At 34.6% G+C, this 24,410-nt stretch overlaps 1 protein-coding gene across 1 annotated transcript in view; it reads left to right on the top strand.

Moving 5' to 3' along the window:
• Positions 1–8,012: 8,012 nt before the first annotated feature.
• LOC149217942 (cationic peroxidase 2-like) overlaps positions 8,013–24,410 on the top strand; it is a 33,130-nt gene continuing 16,732 nt past the window's right edge. The window contains exon 1 of the mRNA XM_089390413.1: positions 8,013–8,090. Coding sequence (XP_089246539.1) covers positions 8,013–8,090 — 78 coding nt within the window. The remainder of the gene's footprint in view (positions 8,091–24,410) is intronic.

Below are 24,410 nucleotides of genomic sequence, written 5' to 3'. Positions count from 1 at the left end.
TATTTTATTAATAATGATAATTTCATTTTATTTATTTATATTTTCATATGTTATATTTGAGACTTTTGTTATCTCTATTGTAGATAAATGTCTTTCAGAATAATCACATCATTAGGATTTGGTCGACCTTTCGAACCAACCAATGTGGTTCATCCTCAGGACAAGGTGAAAGAAATCGTATAATCTTCAGGAATAAATAGTAAGGATGCATCATTGCCCAAGGTTAGCCATTTGAAACTAGCTGCTGGAGAATAGTCAAACAAGTGAATAAAATATTATATTTATTTAAAAATAAACAAAATATTTTTTTTTTTTGAAAACTAGTTTTAATATTCTAATATTATTTAAAATCCTAAAATTTTTAGATATAAATTATTTCGTGTTCTTAATTTAGTTAAAAATAGATGTTAGGATTACATATATTGTTAAGAAATTTAATGAGAGGGTTAAAAAATAATAAATAAAACAAAGTTAAAAGGGGGGGATAAGTTAAAAATAATTGTTTATGTAATATTAGATAATGAATAGGAAATGAGATAATCTCTAAAATAAGGTAAAGAGGGGTTTCAAAAAATTAGTTTTAATATTTTAATATTATTTAAAATCCTAAAAATTAGATATAAATTATTTAATATTCTTAATTTAGTTAAAAATAGATGTTAGGATTACGGATGTTGTTAAGAAAATTAATGAGAGGGTTGAAAAATAAAATCAAAACAAAGTTAATAGTGGGGATAAGTTAAAAATAGTTGTTTATGTAATATTAGATAATGATTAGGTGTAAGGATACGAGATTTGGTTCCAACATAATCTCTAAAATAAGGTAAAGAGGGGTTCCAAAATAATCTAAAGGGGATAGGAATTAATAAATATCATAAATCTATAAAATAATATAATTATAAGCAAACCCATAAATTAATAAGGGGGGTAAGGAAAAGTTATAAACCTTCCTCGGGAGACTATAAGGCTTGGATCTAAATACAAGGAAAAAAGAGGTTAAATACTTATCCCCCCTTTTAACTTTCTCTTATTTATTATTTTTTAACCCTCTCATTAAATTTCATAACAATATCAAGATCGGTGGAGGTGGCTGGTTGGTAAAGTCAGACTCGTAAAGACGGTGAGGTCTTGTGCTCAAACCTGAGTGAGGGCGTTCACTAGTTGTGAGGAGTGACTTGCCTGGGCCAAGCTCGCTCACATTTTAAGGTTGGAAGAGGCAGCTGGTTGGTAAAGTTGGACTCGTAAAGACGGTGAGGTCTTGTGCTCAAACTTGAGTGAGGGCGTTGACTAGTCGCGAGGAGTGACTTGCCTGGGCCAAGCCCGCTCACCTTTTTAAGGTCGGCGGAGGCAGCTAGTTGGTAAAGTCAGACTCATAAAGACAGTGAGGTCTTGTGCTCAAACCTGAGCGAGGGCGTTGACTAGTCACGAGGAGTGACTTGTCTGGGCCAAGCCCGCTCACCTTTTGAGCCCCACGGGGGTAGGCGAGTTGGTAATCACAATGCAGTGAAGTTCATTAGAAAGGAAAGCTCTGTACTAAAGGTCACGAATTCAAATCCCCCGGACTAGCTCGGAGCTATGGGGAGGGGCGGGCGCAGTTCCCAGGGGTTACAGTGCTAGTGGTCAGAATTGACCCTGTGTTATGCGAGTTGCGAGGCTGCTCTAGTTGCCGATTCCTCTGTAATAAAAAAAAATAAAAAAATTCATAACAATATCCGTAATCATAACATCTATTTTTAACTAAATTAAGAATACGAATTAATTTATATCTAAAATTTTTAGGATTTTAAATAATATTAGAATATTAAAACTACTTTTTAAATAAAAATAATATTTTATTTATTTTTAAATAAATATAATATTTTATTTACTTGTTTGACTAATCTCCAACGGCTAACCTTGGGCAATGATGCATCCTTACTATTTATTCCTGAAGATTATATGATTTCTTTCACCTTGTCTTGAGGATGAATCACATTGGTTGGTTTGAAACTTCGACCAAATCCTAATGATGTGATTATTCCGAAAGACATTTATCTATATTTTCATAACTGTAAATTAAATAAATTATAATTAACATATTATAATTAATATAGATTCATTTTATACAACTAAAATTTTTAACTTTAATAATTTGATCTCTTTTAAAATTTCATATAATTCTATCTTATAAAAATGTATTACATATTTTCAAACAGAAAAAAAGTTCTTATATTAGATAATATAAAGATAACATTACAAGGCTAAACATAACATCCCAATACAAGTTGATCACCAAATGATCATCCTTAACTTCTAAATCCCCAAAAAACAAAAAACTACCAAACCCTTACAAAAAGACAAACTTCTTCATTATTCCTAATAAGGAATTTATGAGATCATAACACCAACTTCCCAAATTAAAATATATACAAACATTCAAAGTGCTTAACTGAATCACCCTCACATTTTGCAAATTATAATTTTCCTTCCTGTAAATCCAACGCCTGTTTGGAAAGAAGATCAACTCCCCTATTGTATTCCCTGTAGATGTTTCTAGTTTCAACTCCTGAAACTTTGCACTTAACTGACGAATACATTACATCCATGGTTGAAAAGATATCAATTTCATATTATTCTTAAAAGAGAACCAATCCACTATAACTTTTGAGTCTCCCACCAGTTGTAAACTAGAGATTTGCTTGAAATGAGAAAATACAAAATAAACCATAAAGCCAAAATCTTAACCCGAGTATCAGTCCCCTACCTACAGTTCAATTTTAGGTTGTAAATTCCCAACACTAGACATTTTAGAACAACACCAGCACCACATCTAAATCCCCCTTCCTAAGATGCACCATCAAAATAACCAACTATAGTATGACTCTGCAATAATGGAGGACGAGCTATTCTCAGAACCAGACTACTCTTTTCTTTATCAATCTACCCCATATCTTGCAATACCTACTGAAAAACCTTGCCAATAGACAACATGTGACCTTCAAAGATAATTAAATTTTGAGACTTCCAAACTTCCCAACTGATGAAGCATTTAATTTCTTTCCAATGAATCATCACCTTAATCCAATTTTGAAAACATACAGGAAATTGATCAATCCCCCATACTTATTGAATATGAAAAAAAAATAAAACAAATCTCCATACTTTTTTGTAAACTGACAATCAACCATTAAATGGTTAACAATTTCTTCCTCAACTCCACATAGAACACATCTATTTGGACCAGCAACTCCTCGCTTTTATAAATGGTCCCAGGTCAACACTCTATTCTCAACCAAAATCCAACAAAACAACTGAATTCTAAAAGGAACTTTCCACTTCCAGATCTCAACAAGCTAGTATTTAAAACCATTGACAAAGTCCTCATTGAATTGGACTTCATACACTAGCTTTGCCGACACCTACCCTCCTTTAACATCCCACAAACAAACTAAAGAATGATCAGAATCTGATGGCATGAAACCAGAGTGATTAAGACCCAATACAAAGGCATCCCATTCACCTTTTAAATCCTATGAAAGGTAAAGTTGATCCACATATTTCCACTTGAAATTAAGCGCACTTCCATAATCATCTGAAACAGCCTAAGCTAGAAACAAAATTCCTTTTTCATGGAGCTCGAGAGAAGATCCAAAGACAATTTAAAGTACGATTGTGCCCCCACTAAAGGATCTACGCCAAGACGAATCTCCCAATAATTACTTGGCTTCCACGCAATCCAATCCGAAACAATATGAAGAGAAGAAGAAAGAGCCTTCCAACATTTAGAAACCCCTTTGTAATGCTTTCCCCCATATTTAAACGAATCGTTTAAGTACTATATTTTTATGGGTTGAGGTGAATGAATGTTCAGTATGGTGAATCAAGCATTAATTTGATCTTGAATCAGTGAGATGCAACCATGGAGGTCGCAGACACTAATGATTGGTTGGAGTTTGAGCTAGCCTATTTAATGGATCTGGTGGATGAGGTTTTGTTGAGCCAAGAAGGGGTTTTAAATATTACGAAGAATATCGAGAACTGGCATGGAAAGAATTTAGTGACAACAAGATGTTGTTTTACGATATATATTTATCTTTTAATGAGAATAATCTTGAACCGTTGAAAGGGACAAATTCTTCAACAAAGGAGAGTCTAGATAATAAAGAAGTAGACTATCTTGTTGCCCCAAGGTCCATCGAGATTATCGACGAGTTGTTTGATGTATAAGAAGGTGATGGAGGAAAGGATTTGGGAAAGTCTTTGAAAGGTCTAGATGGTCTTTTCTCTGGTTGAATTTAGAGCTCTGAGGGAGGTGATAAATTCGGGGTTGTTGGCAGCAGGTTGCCTATTTGTTTTCCAAAGAAGAGTTCTGTTAAATTGTGGAAGCCCAGAAAGGCCAGATCCAAGATGGTTTTAGGTAGAGATGTGGGGTTTAAGGCATTTTTTGCTATTTTTGTGTGTGCTTTTGTTGGAAGGGCCAACTATTGAGCCTTATCTAAATTTGAAATTGAAGGTTGTGTTGAAGACAAGTGGAAAGCCTTCCTTGGCTATTCTCTGGAAATCATGATTTTTGTTCGAGGGTTTTTCTGCTTCAAGTTTAAAGAGGCATAGGATGCAAAGAAGATCTTAGGTAGGGTTTGGTTACGTGGTTCAAGGAGTATGATGTTAAAATGATGGATGCATTGGTTTAACCCAAAGAAAGATCATTTTCCTTTTTTCCATTTGTGGGTTTTGGTGCTGGGGTGTCCACTGGCTGTCTAAAATCATGAAGATTTTGAGAAGATTGGTGAATCTGTCGGTAAGTTTTTGCATGTTGACTCATAAGTTTTTTTTGGTAAGGAACAAAGGGTTGGAAAAATTTAGGTCAAGATGGACATGCATAAGGGCCTTCCAGCTGAGATGGAAATTGAATGGAGAGGGTTTGCTCATACTTAGAGATTAGATCCATAAACCTTTTTACATTAAATTTCATATAAATTTATGTTATAATAAAAATATATTACTTAAACGAATAAGCCTCCATAAACCTTTTTACATTAGTTCGAAAATTATGCAACTTATCACTGTATACTTATTATGATGTTAAACATTTTTGAGGTGAATTGCATGAAAATTTTAAAACATAACACATCACTCGTTATGGAAGAAATTTTCCCAAACAATTATATCAATAAAATGTAATTAAAAATTTTATTTACACAGTTTTAATATAATTTCCTTATAACTAATTCGATTGCATCCTATTTAGAAGACCCACTATATTTTATTTATTTATTTATTATTATTATTATTATTATTATTATTATTATTATTATTTTTTAGATTTGGATGATTGCGCTGAGAGGCACATTATACAACCTAGTATGACCCCAATGTGTAAGTATGTTACGCCCTCAAAAAATAATAAAAATATTTTTTGCTAATGTGGCCAACCTTAAATTATATATAACTTTTTAATCTTATTAATGGACTAAGATTAATTATTAAAATATAACTATGTATTTGAATGGATAGTAAATTATCTCATGTGTTTAATAGTTCCTTTATCATATACGTGAATTTGAATGGATCATAAATTTACCTTTAACATATTTTTTTACCACATTAAAATTCCAAATTAGGTAAAATTTTAAACATGTTTACTCTTTACTAAAGCCAATGCCATTTCTTAAATCAAAGGAAAAATGTTAATTCAACACATAGAATCGAAAAATCTTATCTTGCTCCAAAATATTTTAATATTTGTTTTAAATAAACATTTGTAAAATCAATCTTTAAAAGGAAAAGCCATATCCTAGGGGTACATGAAAATATTTAAAGACATAAATATTTCCACATCAAAGTTGTAATAATTAAAAATATTAGTTTGATGTAGTTTTATTATAAATTTTTCTATCATGCCATGTAAAAAACATCATTAAATCTAATATTAATATTAATATTATATTTAATATTAATATTAATATATTATAATATTAATATTATTAAATTTAATAACTTTAGATTAATGCAATATTAAATTTGAAGTAATATTAAATTTGTTATATTATAATATATATTAATTTATCATGATATATATTAACTCTAGATATATATGGAGGGAAGAACAATGACAGAGTGATAAGAGGCGGAGAGATACGGGGAGTCACAAGGGAGAGGAGGAAATACAATGAAGGGTAGGGAAGAGGAGGAATGAAGAGATAGAGAAAGAGAGGAGTAAGAGAAGGGTAAGAGAGATATAGGGGAGACACAAATATGAACGGGGGAGATAGATAATGACAACGTTGGAGGGAAAAGGGAGAGAGAGAGGGGTAGATAGTGATAAGGTTAGAGGGTAGAGAGAGAGAGAGATGGGGACAAAGAGGGAGGGACATAGAGATGGAGTTTGAGGGGGAGAGATGGAGTGAAGAAGAGAGACATAGAGAGACAAAAGTGGAGAGAGAGAGGGAGTAACACGAGAGGGTGTGTATGTTTTTGGGTGAGATAGAGAGACAAATAAGGAGAGATGGAAGGAATAGAGAGACAAATATGGAGAGATGGAAGGAATGGGGGAGAGAAGGAGAGAGGAGAGAGGGAGGGAGATAGTGACAAAGTTGGAGGGAAAAGAGAGAGATGAGGGGGGTAGATGGAGTGAGGTGGGAGAGAAATGGACAAAGAGGAAGGAAGAGAGAGAGGAGAGAGGGAGAAGGAGAGATATATAGATATGGAGAAAGAGTGTGTATGCTTTAGGGGTGATATAGAGAGACAAAGGAGAGGCAGAGGGATATGGCGATATATATGGGAGGTGAAGAGAGGGAAGAAGAAAGAGATAAAGAGAGGGAGGGATATATACATATACATATACATATATATATATATATATATATATATATATATATATATATATATATATATATATATATATATATATATATATATATATATATATATATATATATATATATATATATATATATATAGATATATATATATATATGGAGAGAGAGAGTATTGATAAGCCGGACGAGAACAATGGCGATCTGAGAGCAAAACACCCGATCGACGATTCCATGCGCTCTGTACGCCCCTGCTTCTTCTTGCCATCTCAGAGGAGGCACGTTTGTATCAGCGACGCTTAGAAACAGAAACAGGAATCCTCTGTCGAATATCCACAGTGCCAGGGCTTCCGCAGAAAAGGTTAATGATAACGCCAAGGTTCCCAAGACTTTTGACGTGCTGGCGCCCAGTGAGCCGGGGAAAATGCCATGTATTCCCCAGCCTTTTATGTGGCTCACACCATAGGAGGCATTCTCAGATGCGGTCTAACCGATAATGGCGTAACCCCTCTGGACCTCGTCAAATGCAACATGCAGGTTGGATATTGGTCAGATCAGCCAGTAGCAGGAAGGTCGAGCTGGACAGAACGAAGGGGTATATGGTCTGTGCAGAATGCGATGGCCCGATACATTGCTGAACAGACGAGGGTTTACGTCATTGAATGGAAGTCGGGCCTAGAGACCCTAACCATACCGGCCATGAGCCTGAAGATCTGGATCCCACTACTGGATACAAGTGCCCATGACAGAGCGGGTGGATCAGTGACTTCCAGATCTGGCCTGGATCTACCCGATCTGGACAACAATCGAAGGAAGTGCCAAAATCCAAGAGATCTGGAACCTCTCTCGGATACGGAGTTAGATGGCTCAGATCTGATAAGAACCGAGCCACCCCAGATTGCTAGATCCGGGTTTCAAATTTTTGTGAAGATGCCAAAAGGAACTACAATCGTGATCTGGACTTATGACAACGACAGGGTTTCAGATCTAAAGAAAAATATTGCCAATCAGACTGGCTACCCGACTGAGGAACAACACCTGTTAAATGAGGGCAAATCGCTGCAGGAATACAGAACCATGCAATGATATAACATCAAGCCAGGTTCCATAATCATTCTCAATATGAGATTATGAGGAGGAGTCGAAAATGCAGGAAATAGCTCGCAAAGCAATGGGTCCTTTAAGGAAGCAGTGAAGGGCAAAGGAAAAAATTCCACAATGGCTACGGAACCTCCAGGGCAGTTCATTGTAGATCAAATGCCGGAGAGCCCAGCTATCTCTATCGAAATACCAGAGGTAAAAAATATATATTCAAATCTACAAAAAAATGCAGTCATTTGTAGATTTAACGGCTTTTGGCCTAGAACTGATGCATTATATCAATGGATTCATTCTGCTTGGACAAAAAAATGCCAAATCTACCTATACCCCAAAGGATTTTTTATAGTATGTTTCGAAATAGAGGAAGAAAGGGAAACAATACTCAACCAAGGGCCATGGTTCTGGGGCAGTGCTGGACTTTTTATTACCCCTTGGTTTCCTGATTTTGATGCTAACACCATGGTGGTATCAAGGATGCCTATATGGGTGAGGTTGCATAATCTTCCTCTACATTTTTGGCATTCAAAGGTTCTAATAGCAATTGGAAATACTCTGGGGAGAATGATAAAGATAGACGCAGAGAGACACATAAAAGGAATATTTACTTTTGCCAGAATATGTGTCGAGGTAGATCTTAGCCGAGGACTACCTGAGAGTATCATTCTGAATTTCAATAATACACAGTGGGAACAACCGTTGGACTATGAGAATATAGCTTTCAGGTGCCGGGGATGTCAACAAACAGGTCATTTATACAATGCATGTCCAAGCCTCAACAAGAGCAAGCAACAACAAAGGAAGCCGAAAGGATGGCAGAATATAGACACTGCATATAAGAAGGCAACTATAGAAAAGAAAAAAGAACAAAATACAGCAAAGGATAAAAATCAGGACAAAAAGGACAAGGAGATCAATGAGGAAAAGGAACAAGAGCTCCAAATGGAAATAAGCGATAACAAAAGAAGCCACAATCCTGAAGGATCGGATTCAGATAAGGAGCAACCAATGAGTACGATGGAAAACCAGCTAGCCGTTATTGACTCCCCTCCCAACATGGACGGTTGGTGAAAAGTGGAGAAGAAGAAGGGCAGAAAGACTTAGACCAGCTGGTTTTCCTTTTTTGTTGCACTCCAGAAAACTGGAGCAGCTCATTCTTTTTCTGCTTTTTAGGCAGTGCTGTACATTGTGGGCTGTATGATTAATTTCCACACAGCCAAATTGAATGCTTAAAGCATATGCTTGTAACTTTTTATTTTTTAATAAAAAAGTTCGCTTTTTTCTTTGGAAAAAATATATGCAGAGAGAGAGCATGTATGTTTGGGGGGGTGAGATTGAGAGACAAAGAAGGAGAGATGAAGGGAGATATAGATATAGATGTAGGGGGAAGAGAGGGAAGAATATTTCTTGCACAAGATGCATTGATTTCAGTGTAGATGATGATTTATAAACCTATTTGATTACTTTCACTAGATGCATTGATTTCAGTGTAGCTGTTGATTTGTAATTATATTTGATTGTTTGCACTAGATGCATTGATTTTAGTGTAGATGTTTATTTCTAATCCTATTTGATTGGTTTCTCTAGATGCATTGATTTCAATGTAGATGGTTACTTCTAATTCTATTTTATTGATTGCACTAGATGCATTGATTTTAGTATAGATGTTGATTTCTAACTATATTTGATTGCTTGCACTAGATGCATTGATTTCAGTGTAGATGTTGAATTCTAATATTATTTCACTGATTGCATTAGACTCGTGAATTTCAATGTAGATGTTGTTTTATAATCCTATTTGATTACTTGCATTATATGGATTGGATGTTTTTAACCTTGAGACTTCTAAAACCTGGTCAAGGCATCAATCTGTCTCTGTAGGCCCTCAGGGGAGGAGCCTAGTAGGATCAAGTCATCAACGAAGGAGACAATCGTCCCCGTTCAGGATATGCTCGCGGGGGAAAGATTCCAACTTGTCGATGTAGTCCCAAAAAGTGACGGTGATAGGGGACACCCCTGCTTAACTCCTCTTAACTCCTATGGTACTCTATCTGAAGTGATAGAGGTCGTGTGCCGTACGAAGGCAGCCAAGGACCGACTCGTATAGCCTCATCGTCTGCTAGACGCAAATGTCTCAAAGCTGTTGAAACAAAGGCTCTCTTAGTATTGTGTCAAATGCTTTGAAAAAGTTATTAAAGATATTTTTAAAGATTTGATGGAGGGGAGAGAGGCAAGAATATTTCTTGCAATAGATGCATTGATTTCAATGTAGATGATGTTTTCTTAGAATTCTATTCATTTTCTTGCATTAGAGGCATTGATTTCAGTGTAGATGTTGATTTATAATCCTATTTGATTGCATGCTCTAGATGCATTGATTTCAGTGTAGATGTTGATTTCTAATCCTATTTGATTACTTGCACTAGATGCATTTATTTCAATCTAGATTTGGATTTCTAATCCTATTTTATTACTTTCATCGAACACATTGATTTTAGTGTAGATGTTGATTTCTAATCTCATTTGGTTGATTGCATTAGATGCATTGATTTCAGTGTAGATGTTATTTTCTAATATTATTTGATAGCTTCCATTAGATGCATTACAGGTTGTTAATATTGACATTGTATATTATTCATAAAAAATATTTTCAAGATATATTTAGTAAATGCCTAAAAGGAAACTATTAAGAATTAATTGGCTATCAGAAATTGCGATACCTAGTATTAAAATGAAATAGATGTGAAAAATGAATCCTCCTGGAAAGTGAAAATTAATCTCTGAAAAGATCATCTCCTTTCTACATCACCAACTAATTACTAATATGCAATTGCATATATTCAAAATATATTCAAAATATATTCAAAATTACATATAGATAATTGCATAGAATAATGTATTCATAATATTTATAAGAGGAAAAGATATATTTATAAACATTAAAAAAAAATCAAAATATTTTTGAAGGAGATGTGATAATTGTTTGGAGAAACAAATAATGTAAAGATTTTATAATTCTAGCTACTCATTAAAAAATTTCAAAAATACATTATTTATTGACTTCGCTGAATCGACTATAGATAAAAAGTCATCAAAATATTCTTAAAGGAAATAAATTATTTCAAACATTAGCAAAGAAAAAAATTATTTCAAGAGTAATCTTGACGCAATAAATTATTAAAACTACTCTTCAAGATATATTTAGTAATACGTGGAGGGACACTAATTAGAATTAATTAGTTGTTAGAAGTTGTGATGCCTAAAATTAAATGAAATAGATGTGCAATATCAATACGCTTGCAAACTATTGATGAGATTGTCTCCCTTATTAATTACCAACTAATTACTAATAGCAATTACATACACATAAAAATATAACACAACAACTATAACATTCAAAAACATTATCATCCAAATCCAAACACATAAACACACAAAGCACTCAAATCATCCAAACACATATGTACAAAGCATTCAAGAAAAGAAACATAGACTAAATTAGAATGATGTGGTCATGTCAGGCAAAGACAACATAATGTGAATTTTGATGCTAATCTCAAACATATACATAATAATGATAATCTAAAAACGTGACACTGTTGCCCTCAACTTGAACTAGATTAGATCCATCTAACACTGGATCTATCATGCCCCTAGAGGGATCAAATCCCTCAAGGTGCAAACCTTTCCTCAAATTCTACACTCTAAAAAGAAGGTTTGCAACTCCAGGAATTTGATCCCTCTCGACGCATGATAGATCCAGTTTTAGATGGATCTACGATGGTAAAGTAGAAGTAGATCTCCTTGGTTAAGAATCTTGTTCCATATATTCTCAAATATATATATGTTTAAGTTATATATTAATCTTTTTTGTAATTAATAACAATAATAATTTAAAATAAAGTTACAATTTACTTAGTTTTTATGATTTTTCTTATCTTAACAATGATATATTAGTTATGGATTCATAGCCCTAAGGGTTAGATCAAGTAGCCTATAGATAGATGTGAAATTATTTGATAGTGTTTCTCTCTTTGATTCCTTTGGGAGAAGCATTGTAATCAAGGGTGAATGTTTACCAAGTTTACCATACATGAAATGTGGGGAAGTACTAAATTTTTTGTGACTTCATTCCAAGTAAAAAAAAATATTAATAATAATATATATTAATGCCTATTATTGCTTACCAACAATTTAATTTATATAGGTAAGCTAGTTTAAAATATATTTATTTATAATAGAATTTTATTTGATTGAAAAAATATAAATATTTAGACAATAAAAGGGTTTATATTGTTAGGTTTCATTTATTTTAAGTCTCATAATATTATTATTGTTTAGTATTAAATTATATATATATATATATATTAAAAAAATATTAATTTTTGTTTGTTTGTTAAGTGGTATGAGTGCATTAGATATTATATCATGCTTGATTTATGGCTTGAGAAACCGTGACTCCCTGACATTCTCACTATTTCTCGAGTTTTCAATAAAACTAGTTTAAATCCATCTAATATTGGATCTATCCTATACCCAAAGAGATCAAATCCCTCAAGTTGTAAACTTTCTTTTTCGAATTTTAATGTGGTAATTTTTTTTGTTAAAAGTAAATTTATGGTCCATTCAAATTCACTATTAAACGCATGAGATAATTATTTATTGAAATTCTATATAATAATATATAATTTTAGTTTAATAATTAATCTTGCTTCATTAATAAGATTAAAAAGTTATATATAATCTTATGAATTTATATATAATTTAAATATTGAAGTTATATATAATTTAAGATTAAGGGAATATTTTGGGCAACATTAACCAATTTTTTTTTGGAAGACCTGACATACTTACACATAGGGATCATACTGGACTGTAAGCTTCTTAGTGCAATAATTTATCAAACCATCTCTCGAGTGTTCATAAAATAAAAATGTATTGACAGTGATGGTTTTTTCCCATTGCTAATATGCAAATGCCTAGATAGTGAAGGTTTTATGCTCTTGGGGTTTTCTGCCTTCTAAAACCATAGTGAGAAACAGTCGATTGATTACTCATGTAATTTCATCATATGGTCGAGCATGTATTATAAAACATAATGTCAGCTTTTATAAATTTGAAAGAGATCACATCGAGATATACAAAGAAGTACAAAAGAATATGCACACTTGAATTCATCAATTATCATGTCCAATCACTACTACACCAAGGGCACTTTTAAGACATTTTTTAAAGAAAAAAGAAATATTTTGTCTTAAAAAGTAAATTTTTATTTTATTTATTTTACATTAAAATTTAATATCAATTGAATTGTCTTAAATATAAAATTTAAGACAAAAATAGTTTGAGACAAAAATATTTTAAGACAAACTTTATATTTAAGACAAAAACAGAGTAATGCAAAATTATTTTAAGACAAAACTTTAAATTTAAGACCAAAATAGTTTGAGACAAAAATATTTTAAGACAAAATAGTTTAAGGCAAAACTTTATACTTGAGACAAAAACAAATTGAGACAAAAATATTTTAAGACAACTTTATATTCAAGACAAAAATAGTTTAAGACAAAATTATTTTAAGGCAAAACTTTATATGTAAGACAAAAATAGTTTGAAACCTTTTAGTGGGCAAGTGGTTTTCTCGATGGACCAGGTACTTGGATGAGAGAAAACATTCATTATTCTCTCCTTTAGTGGGGTAGCATCTGCGAACTGGAAGAGCAGAGGTTATGGAATTTTGGAATTGGACCCAAGAAAAAGGAAGAGTCTTTCGGCTTTGGGAAGAGAGGCTTGACTTGGCTCAAAGGCACGAAATGAGTTCCTACTTCCTACCTTCAAGAGCGTAGTCAGTAAGTATAGGTATGGTTTGTTGAAAGAGAAGAGAGTAGTTCTTCTATTAGTTTGTCTTTGAGGAGTAGTTTTTCCATTACTTTTTTAGGTCCTTCTTGAAACTAGAGCTTTTTTAGTGCATAGTTCTTGGGTCAATGGGGAGTGATTATCCAAGAGTATGTCACCCCTCGTCTCGATCATTGGATATCGTTGAAAAATCAGTGTTATTGAATGATTCCATGTGATTCTTTTCATTATCGAAAAATTCAATAATAAATGGATTAATTAGTATCTTATTCATAATAAATGGTGCAATTGTTCCTTCATCAAAAGGGGTTTTCTACCCATTTCATTAAATATCGATCATCATATATTAGTAGTGAGTTGAGTGGTTGGGTCATTCTTTCCATTAGTCCTTGTGATCCTCAAAAGGATCCCTAAGTTGTTTAGAGGCATTCAAAGGTTTCCTTGGGCTAGATGGAAATTGGCCCTTGAGTGCGAAGGCATAAGGGAGCTTGACTGCAAGACCTACCCATTGAGCAGGGAAGAAATTCAGCGTTAGTGATCTAATGGTGCCATACTCACCATAAGGTCCACTAAAGCTAGTCTAGTCCAATAAGCTAAGAATAAAGCTTACACAGAACTATGGCTTAAGACTAAGGAAACGTGACGCTCAAGCCATGAATAAGGGAAATAATGGTTTATCACTAACTCGTTAACCCATATCGATTGAGGAAGGAATCATTGAATAATTGGCATATTCCACCAGTTCAGAGAAATGAGACATTATATCAAATGTGAGGGTTGGCTGCTCTCTCCTTACAATTGGACCACATGCCTTATCCACTTGGTTCCATAGCAGAATCCTCTAGTAGACCTTTGTCTAAATTCCTAGTAAAACATTGAATCCCAACCATGGTCATTTTAACGCAAAACTATGTAAGATAAAAATAGTTTGAGACAAAAATATATATATTATTATCGTTTAGTATTAAATTATATATATATATATATATATATATATATATATATATATATATATATATATATATATATATATATATATATAAATATATATATATATATATATATATATATATATATATGAAAAAAATATTAATTTTTGTTTTTTTGTTAAGTGGTATGAGTTCATTAGAGATTATATCATGCTTGACTTATGGCTAGAGAAACTGTGACTCTAGGACATTCTCACTATTTCTTGAGTTTTCAATAAAACTAGTTTAAATCCATCTAACACTGGATCTATCCTATACCCAAAGAGATCAAATCTCTCAAGTTGCAAACCTTCTTTTTGGAATTTTAATGTGGTAAATATTTTTGTTAAAAGTAAATTTATGGTCCATTCAAATTCACTATTAAACGCATGAGATAATTATCTATTGAAATTCTATATAATAATATATAATTTTAGTTTAATAATTAATCTTGCTTCATTAATAAGATTAAAAAGTTATATATAATCTAATGAAGTTATATATAATTTAAATATTGAAGTTATATATAATTTAAGATTAAGTGAATATTTTGGGCAAGATTAACCATTTTTTTTTTGGAAGACCTGACATACTTACACATAGGGATCATACATGACTGTAAGCTTCTTAGTGCAATAATTTATCAAACCATCTCTCGAGTGTTCATAAAATAAAAATGTATTGACAGTGATGGTTTTTTCCCGTTGGTAATATGCAAATGCCTAGATAGTGAAGGTTCTATGCTCTTGGGGTTTTCTGCCTTCTAAAACCATTGTGAGAAATGGTCGATTGATTACTCATGTAATTTCATCATATGGCCGAGCATGTATTCTCAAACATAACATCAGCTTTTATAAATTTAAAAGAGATCACAGCGAGATCTACACAGAAGTACAAAAGAATATTCACACTTGAATTTATCAATTGTCATGTCCAATCACTACTACACCAAGGGCACTTTTAAGACATTTTTTTAAGAAAAAAGAAATATTTTGTCTTAAAAAGTAAATTTTTATTTTATTTATTTTAGATTAAAATTTAATATCAATTGAATTGTCTTAAATATAAAATTTAAGACAAAAACAGTTTGAGACAAAAATATTTTAAGATAAAACTTTATATTTAAGACAAAGACAGTTTAAGACAAAATTATTTTAAGGCAAAAAATTAAATTTAAGACAAAAACAGTTTGAGCCAAAAATATTTTAAGACAAAACAGTTTAAGGCAAAAATATTTTAAGGAAAAACTTTATACTTAAGACAAAAAAAATTGAGACAAACATATTTTAAGACAAAACAGTTTAAGGCAAAAATATTTTAAGGAAAAACTTTATACTTAAGACAAAAAAAATTAAGACAAACATATTTTAAGACAAAACTTTATATTTAAGACAAAATAGTTTAAGACAAAATTATTTTAAGGCAAAACTTTATATGTAAGACAAAAATAGTTTGAAACCTTTTAGTGGGCAAGTGGTTTGCTCAATGGACCAGGTATTCGGATGAGAGCAAGCATCTATTATTCTCTCCTTTAGTGGGGTGGCAGCTGCGAACTGGAAGAGTAGAGGTTATGGAATTTTGGAATAGGACCCAAGAAAAAGGAAGAGTCTTTTAGCTTCGGGAAGAGAGGCTTGACTTGGCTCAAAGGAACGAACTGAGTTGCTACTTCCTACCTTCAAGAGCGTAGGTAGTAGGTATAGGTATGGTTTGTTGAAAGAGAAGAGAGTAGTTCTTCTATTAGTTTGTCTTTGAGGAGTAGTTTTTCCATTACTTTTTTAGGTCCTTCTTGAAACTAGAGTTTTTTTAGTGCATAATTCTTGGGTCAGTGGGGAGCGATTATCCAAGAGTATGTCACCCCCCATCTCGATCATTGGATATCGTTGAAAAATCAGTGTTATTGAATGATTCCATGTGATTGTTTTCATTATCGAAAAATTCAATAATAAATGGATTAATTGGTTTCTTATTCGTAATAAATGGTGCAATTGTTCCTTCATCAAGAAAGATTTTCTTCCCATTTCATTAAATATTGATCATCATATATTAGTAGTGAGTCGAGTGGTTGGGTCATTCTTTCAATTAGTCCACGTGATCCTCAAAAGGATCCCTAATTTGTTTAGAGGTGTGCAAAGGTTTCCTCGGGCTGGATGGAAATTAGTCCTTGAGTGTGAAGGCATAAGGGAGCTTGACTGAAAAACCCACCCATCGAGCAGGGAAGAAAGTCGGCCTTAGTGATCCGATAGTGCCATACTCACCATAAGGTCCATTGAAGCTAGTCCAGTCCAATAAGCTAAGACTAAAGCTTACACAGAATTATGGCTTAAGACTAAAACAATGTGACACTCAAGCCATGAATAAGGGAAATAACGGTTTATCACTAACTCGTTAACTCATATAGATCGAGGAAGGAATCATTGACTAATTGGCATATTCCACCAGTTCAGAGAAATGAGACATTATATCAAATGTGAGGGTTGGCTACTCTCTCCTTACAATTGGACTACATGCCTTCTCCACTTGGTTCCATAGTGGAATCCTCCAGTAGACCTCTATCTAAATTCCTGGTAAAATATTGAATCTCAACCATGGGCATTTTAAGGCAAAACTTTATATGTAAGACAAAAACAATTTGCGACAAAAATATTTTCAGACAAAACTTTATATTTAAGACAATGACCACTTAAGATGAAACTCATTTAAGACAATTAACAATTAAGACAAAAACTTATCAATTTAAGACAATATTAACTAACAACAGCAAAAGTGGCTTTGATAGTGCACCCTAAGTCTATCATCTTGTAGAATATTATTGTCCCACGCCTATATTGAGGTTGTTATTTCAATTAGCATTCATGTTATCTTATCTAAATATAATGATTTTTTGGGCTCTTCATTTTGTGGGGGTATTCAACTCTGAAGAACATGAAACCTTTCCTTGTCAAGATTTCCTGGACATTAATTCCACTTCTATTCCTTCGATCTCTGCTGATATGATTATAGACAACTTGTTTATTGTTGCATTCGGCCGATAAGTCACTTTGGTGCTTACTATTGTAGAGCAATTGATAAACTAACTAAACAATGGACTACTTCTCTTGGTTATGTGATTAAGCCTAGAATTTGAATTTCCCTTAATATGCATCCCCTCAGACTTTGGATCTAGCTCAGGGTAATCAGTTGCAAGAAAGATTGCAATGTGGATGGCTTACAATTGAGTGGAGAGTTGAAGTCCTTCCTTCATTTTTCAGTCATCATTAAACACATAGATAAGTGTACATTTCTTATGTGTATTTTCTTATGGAGTGTGATGAATCTTGTTACATTGTGAATGGTGAAAGATCTTGCATATTTGTAAATGTAAATGAATGTCTGAGTTTTAATGTTCAATGTATCTTCATGATTAGAATTGTGTCATGTATGCACATGAATTTTAACGTGTGTCTAGAATATGCTATTCATTATTATGTTCATGGTGAATGTGCAATTATGTGTTCATATTCAACCAATTGATTTCCAAAATTATGGGTATACTTAGTTTAACGAATCCCTATGCTAGTTATTCTATCAAAAATGAGATTTTTAGGTATCAAGAATTAAGCCATGATTCTCCTTGAAAATACAGGAGGGTGGGCACACAAAAATTGTAGTTCTGCTTTATGAACCTAGCCTAGGTTTCGTTTTAGTCCATATACACTATGTTTTCGAGGTCGAGAGGAAGTTTGAGAACATGACTTTGTTGACATGCTAGCAGGTCTAACACCTAGTGGGCACTAGTGAAACCACACCCTAGTGGAACCATGTTGTGTGTATAGACACCAACCATAATCCATCGACCCCAGTGATCAAATCTGAGGTAAGGGCAGGGTCTATACACTTGGCCAAATTTTGTTTTATTTTGGGTGAGAAGCCTAAAGGCCAAGAGTGTGGTCTAGGTAGAACTGGGAGTGTGGGAAACATTTTTAGCCACCCATCGCTAAGATATTTGTACCCTACAACACCCTAAGAATGTAGAAATTAATATAAATTTTCTACTACTGATGTATTCGAACTGAAAACAAGAGATTACAAATTTCCTCTACTATTCTGCGAAATGGAAATCACAATTTAGAAACACATGCAATGACATGAAACCATCAAAACAACACAAGAACACAATTATTTATAGGGAAACCCAACAGGGAAAAACCCTTCCACTTCTTTTCATTAATCATATGAGAATGAGAAACTATTACAATGTCTTGCTTCAATCCTAAAGCACACCCTGTGATGTAAACATGTTCTCCTACTGATTGTCCTTCTTTGGCCAACACTTAGTCAATTCAAGGCCCCATCTTTCTCTTCTTTCCTTGCACAGTTACTGAGGAAATTAGTTCCTAAATAATAAGAGAATTTACTATTTCATTGTGAAAATCCCAAGTAATTGATCACCTGCCTCAATTCCCAGCATGTACAATCAACTAGTATATAATTAATAATTACAATGTGCCTTTTCCTCCACTTCAATCTAGAAATTCAAATTCCATGCATGTATGGGCTATTTTTAGCTGATTGACTAGTTTAATTGAGAGATCATTGAGTTAACAATAATTCTACTACTCAATTATCCTTCAACTAACTTGACTAGTTGCTTGAGCTAATTTAACTGAGTCAAACTGATAATAACTGAATTAGATTGCTAAATTTTAGCAACAATACATGCACAACTCTACTTCTAGCCTATAACTTGAATTTACTGAGTAAACAAGTAGACAAGGCCATGTCACACAAGTTAACTACCATCCAAGTCATCTTGTTGATTTGGAAAATCAAATTACTAAATTTGACTAAGGAACAAGTCAAATTTAGCCTTTCTTGCTATATTTTATAACACTCCCTCTTAGCAATAAAGGGATTTTGCACCACCCTTATCCCATACTTGTGGAATTTGAATTTTCCTCTTGACAATGCCTTTTTTCATATATCTACATCTGTATTGTAGCATCATAATTCTCCTCTGCACACAATTACGCAAGTGATGGCACCAGATATCAATGTGTTAGGACTTGTCATGAAATACTAGATTCTGATAGAGTTTGATACAACTCTAATTATCACACTAAATCATTGTTGAATCCATCTATTGACTGAAAAGAACCACAAGCTTTTTCCTTATCCATATGGCCCCACATAGTTCTTGACTTGTATCCATGTATTCGACCTTTGTTGAGTTGAGTGCCACATACCTCTGTTTCCCACTATACCAAGTGTTATAGACATTTTTGGGCATTGCAACCCCAAGCATGAAACGTCCATAAACCAACGGCTCCTAAGTCACTAAAAGTGTTGTTCTAACCCCTAAAGGAACAAGGTCAACTGATTACAGCTTCTCCCGGAAGTTCTCCATGAAAAACTGCTCAAAACTGGTCAAAACAGGATCATTTCAGCTGCTCCATAGGCAAAGTGCATTGCATCTCACCTAAGTACACTCTGTGGTTGCGTTGCATTTCAAAAAGCCCTTCTATGGGGTGCGATGGGCGAGAAGTGACAAATGGCAGTGTCAATCCGCGAGGTGGAGAGGCATGGAATCTTCCAGAAACTTCTCCTGTGACACTTGCCTCTTTGAATTCGACCAAGGATGAGTAAGAGATCATCAATCTCCAAGTGGAAGCAAGAACTATCAGAGGGAAGACACTAATCAAATCACAAGCTGACTCATCTCCCTTACAGATATCTATATATGGATCCCTCATCCCAGAGATCCAGAGGCTGGAATTTTGCATCTTGTAAGGAATTGCTGTTGGTTTCTTGAGACAACATCATAGTGTTGGGTGATCTAAGCTTTGTATGAGGTGAAGAAGGGCTTACTTGCTGAGAGGATGATGCTGGGTCAGAACAACTGGTTGTAACTCCCTTGGCTCTTTCTTGATTATCAATAAAAGCTATTCAAGTTTTCCTCCATACTCTTGTGTCATTTATGTTTTATGCATTTGTATGGTCAATTTACATCTGATCCTAGATTGTTTATGATTATAGATCCATGTTCTTGTATAGTGTTATGCTACTGTGATCCTACAGGTACTCTGTGAAGTTGGGCGTACAAGGGAGCAAGTAGCAAAAGACTATCAAGAGAGAGAGGAATCAAACTAGGAGATAAGCGCAAGACAGAGGTTGGTCTTCTTTGTTCTTCTCTCATCTATATTTCATAAAGGAAAAATGAAAGTAGCTTTACTTTGTTTGTTTCTAAGGTAGCTACCACACCTTAGTGGGATAAGCAGTTCTGTGTAGACACTTTTCCCTGTAACAAAATGGCGACTTCGCTGGGGAACAACTAGGTTGTTTGTTTATCTTCTTTGTTGTTTATTTTATAAACTTACAGATGGAGCCTGAAGTCGAGCTAGGTAGCTTTCGAACTGCATTTGCTATGCAAATGGAAAGTAGAGAAATGCCGCTTCAGTCAATCTCCAGGATTTGTTTATGAATTAAACAACTGATTCACAAACTCTCTAATTGCTCTCGTGGTAGCTCTTGGAACCTCCTTAGATCTACCCCTGATCGTTGATTTACTGATTACCATTTGCTCGGCCAAAACCCCTGAACTAAACTGCAAACTATGACCTAGAACCCAAGCAAAGTCTCGTCTCTAGCCCAGCGCAGGCTTTGTTCTGTGAATCTGAAATTCAGTGCACTTCCCGAGTGTAGTAGGTGCGCTGCATTTCAAGTTCCCTGTGTTACAGGTGCGCTGATCAGACTAGGCATTGTTCCTCAGTTTTGGTTTCTGTGTTCATTCTTTTCAGTTCTATTCATGAGTTTTGCTGTTTGTAATCAGTATATCTCTATTAGAAACCCCTTTCCTTGTTGATATTCTACCTCCATTGTGCAAAAGAACTGTAAATGTTTTTGTGTATTTGTTGAGTCATTTTCAGTTCTCCTTTGCAAAAAGTAACATAGTTGTACTATCGTTCCTTGATTTGAAAGTGTCGCAAGTGTCATTTTCAGTCATAGGAGAGAGTTTGGTTGCTCTTGATAGTCGATTACCCTGTTGCTATTGTACTTGGTCTGAATTTGTAGTTTTTCTAGTGTCGAAAGCAAGTATTCGTTTCCAAATCATAAAGTGTTGTGATTGTCTCCATTTTTTATTTTGAAAAGAAACTTGTTAGTAATTTTCGCTTGAAAAGTAATTCAGATTTGCGCATTAGCTCTCTTTTTACCATTCACATACTAAGAAAGCCGAAAACAAATACATGCATGTGCATTTGCATTTAGACTGTTTGATTGGTTTGATTTAGGACAGTGCATTTAGTGTGTGCTCTTTGCTCTTTGTGAAAGAATACTGTCTCTCCTTCCTTAGTAGCTAGGATTTTCAATGCACAAAGAAGATAAAAGATTGTTTATCATCTTATATTTCATTTTAGGAATTGTACATCTACATCTCGCGGTGAACCTGAAAGGAAAATTTCTTAAGCAAGATCAACTATAAAATAAATTTAATGAATCTAACAACGCTTTGGGACCTAACGCACAACATCTAGAAGTCTAGGCTAGAGACGTATTCCGACGTCGTAAAGCCTGGTAACTGTTGTTCTCTCTGATGGTTGGGTGATTCCTCCACTTTGAGACGATAAGTGCCAGTACGGACTTGTGCTCCCACGTATCGTCGAGTATATTTTGGGAGACCACAATAGGCTTAATCCTTTATCCATAGGAAGCCGTGTCTGCCGCCATATCGATCGCAATACACTGAACACAACATTCGGGAAGATTGACTGCCGTACCGTAAAAAGTATTCTGCAGTTTTGCGATTGGTTTGGTAATCCCTCTACCTAGATTTCCAGAGTAGTCCCTTTCGTTCCTTTTCAGACTCCTTAACGAAAAAGGTCCATCTGAGCACTTGTCACTTCAGGCTCATTAAAAATCGAAGGTGACTAGAGTCATCTTTTGTTTTTTCTCGACTCCTTAAAATTGAAAAAGCAAGTTGTGTCAAAGCGTCTAAAATTCATCTAATTCGGAAACATAATTCCCCTTGATTTTTAGTTGATCGAGTAATCCGCAATCGTGGAAGAAAGTCAATTGAAACCCCGTCGTTCGCGGAGGCTTACGAGTCAACCATCTTTGTCTCCGGAATCGAAGCTATTACAGACAAAGCGAACTCGTTTAACCGGTTCCAAATCTCCTGCTAAAGTTAGAACAAGTGTTCCAACAACATCAGAGACTCCGGTTACTCCAAACGTTTCTGGTATCCCTGCCTTTACAGACGAAGTTCAGCAGCCACCGAAGGACAGTAGTATTGATCCTAGTCTGAAAGTAAACACTTGTATCACTGAACCAGTTCCATCTAGAACCGGTTCGGAGAGTGTTGTTCCCCAAACATTTGTCGCTACAGATTCTATACCTTCTTCGGCACCAGAAATATTCTACGGACCTGACGGTCTACCCCTTCCACCTGGTCTGATTGCTATAGAAGAGATTGTGGAAGATCCTCCATCTAGTACTCCATCGCAATTTGGAGTCGGGATCACTTTGTATCCTTCTTCATCAGAAATTAGTCTACCGCTAGCGGAAGCTCCTGTAGAATCGCTAGGTAATCTTTTGGATAGACTAGAAATTTCTGAACAACCGTCAACATCTAGGACTGTGTCATCTGACACAGCGACGACATAACTTCCTGCTATCACTCCAACAATGTTCACCAGTATACCATCTATCCCAACTAGCTCTCAATTGCTAGAAGGAGCCCACTCAGGGGCTATTTCGACGGTATGGTCTGTTCCTGTTTGTTCATCCGGAATAATATCCGGAAACTCTTATGTTGAGTCTCAGCAAATTGATCCATTTGGAGGTCAATTTGGGCAGTCGGCCCTCAAGGGCAAACCATTCCCTTAAGTACCGGATTACCACCGTATGGGGGGCAGTATACCTTTCATTGTCCCCTCCGGGAGGACAGCCATACGGGAGTTCACAACAAAATTTGGGTTATGTTGGAATTAAGTCAAGCGGTTGGGTACCGATACTACCTCAACAACCAAGAGTTGTATATTCGATGCAACAATGTTTACCTATGTCAAGTATACCAACTATGCCAGCTATTGTGACGGTGTCGCAAGTTCAAGCGCTACCTGTTGTATGCTAACCTCAGGTTTCTCAGGTTGTAATGCAACAGCCTCTTGACCCTGTAACTCAACCACAATCACCGATTGGTGGAATGACACAGGTTCAAACGGGTACAATCACCCCTCATCTTGGTCAAAGAGTTAGTATCGGGCAACAACACATGGCGTCACAACCGTGGCTAATGCAATACCAACAACCGCAGTTCCAACAAGTATACAAAGGTTCTGAGCAACAAATCTTTGCAAATAGTGGGCAACGGTATATTCAAAATGGTCAAAATCAACCATTCTACAATGGTCATACCCACCAACCTTACCAAAATTACCAGCATCAAATGCATTATGCTGGTATGCAAAGACCAACTGCTCAGGCAATCCCATCTTATCCTGGGTATGCTTCACCTAACCTGAATCAACAGTTACCCTTCGTGGCAACTTTAGAGTTACCTGATTTAAATCGGTTAACAAACGATCCAATCGCTTACTCCCCTTGGTGGCCAGCGATTCTGCATAAACTTCCATCAGATATTCCTAAATTTAATGGAAATCCGGGTGAAGATCCGTCGAATCATGTGATGACTTTTCATCTGTGGTGTTCATCAAACACC

Source organism: Pinus tabuliformis, chromosome 1_1, assembly GCF_031772625.1.
Source record: "Pinus tabuliformis cultivar Carrire ecotype Pingquan chromosome 1_1, CPIR1, whole genome shotgun sequence".
NCBI lineage: Eukaryota > Viridiplantae > Streptophyta > Pinopsida > Pinales > Pinaceae > Pinus > Pinus tabuliformis.
Note: the sequence above shows the minus strand (reverse complement) of the source record. Positions and strands in the feature narration are given on the sequence as shown.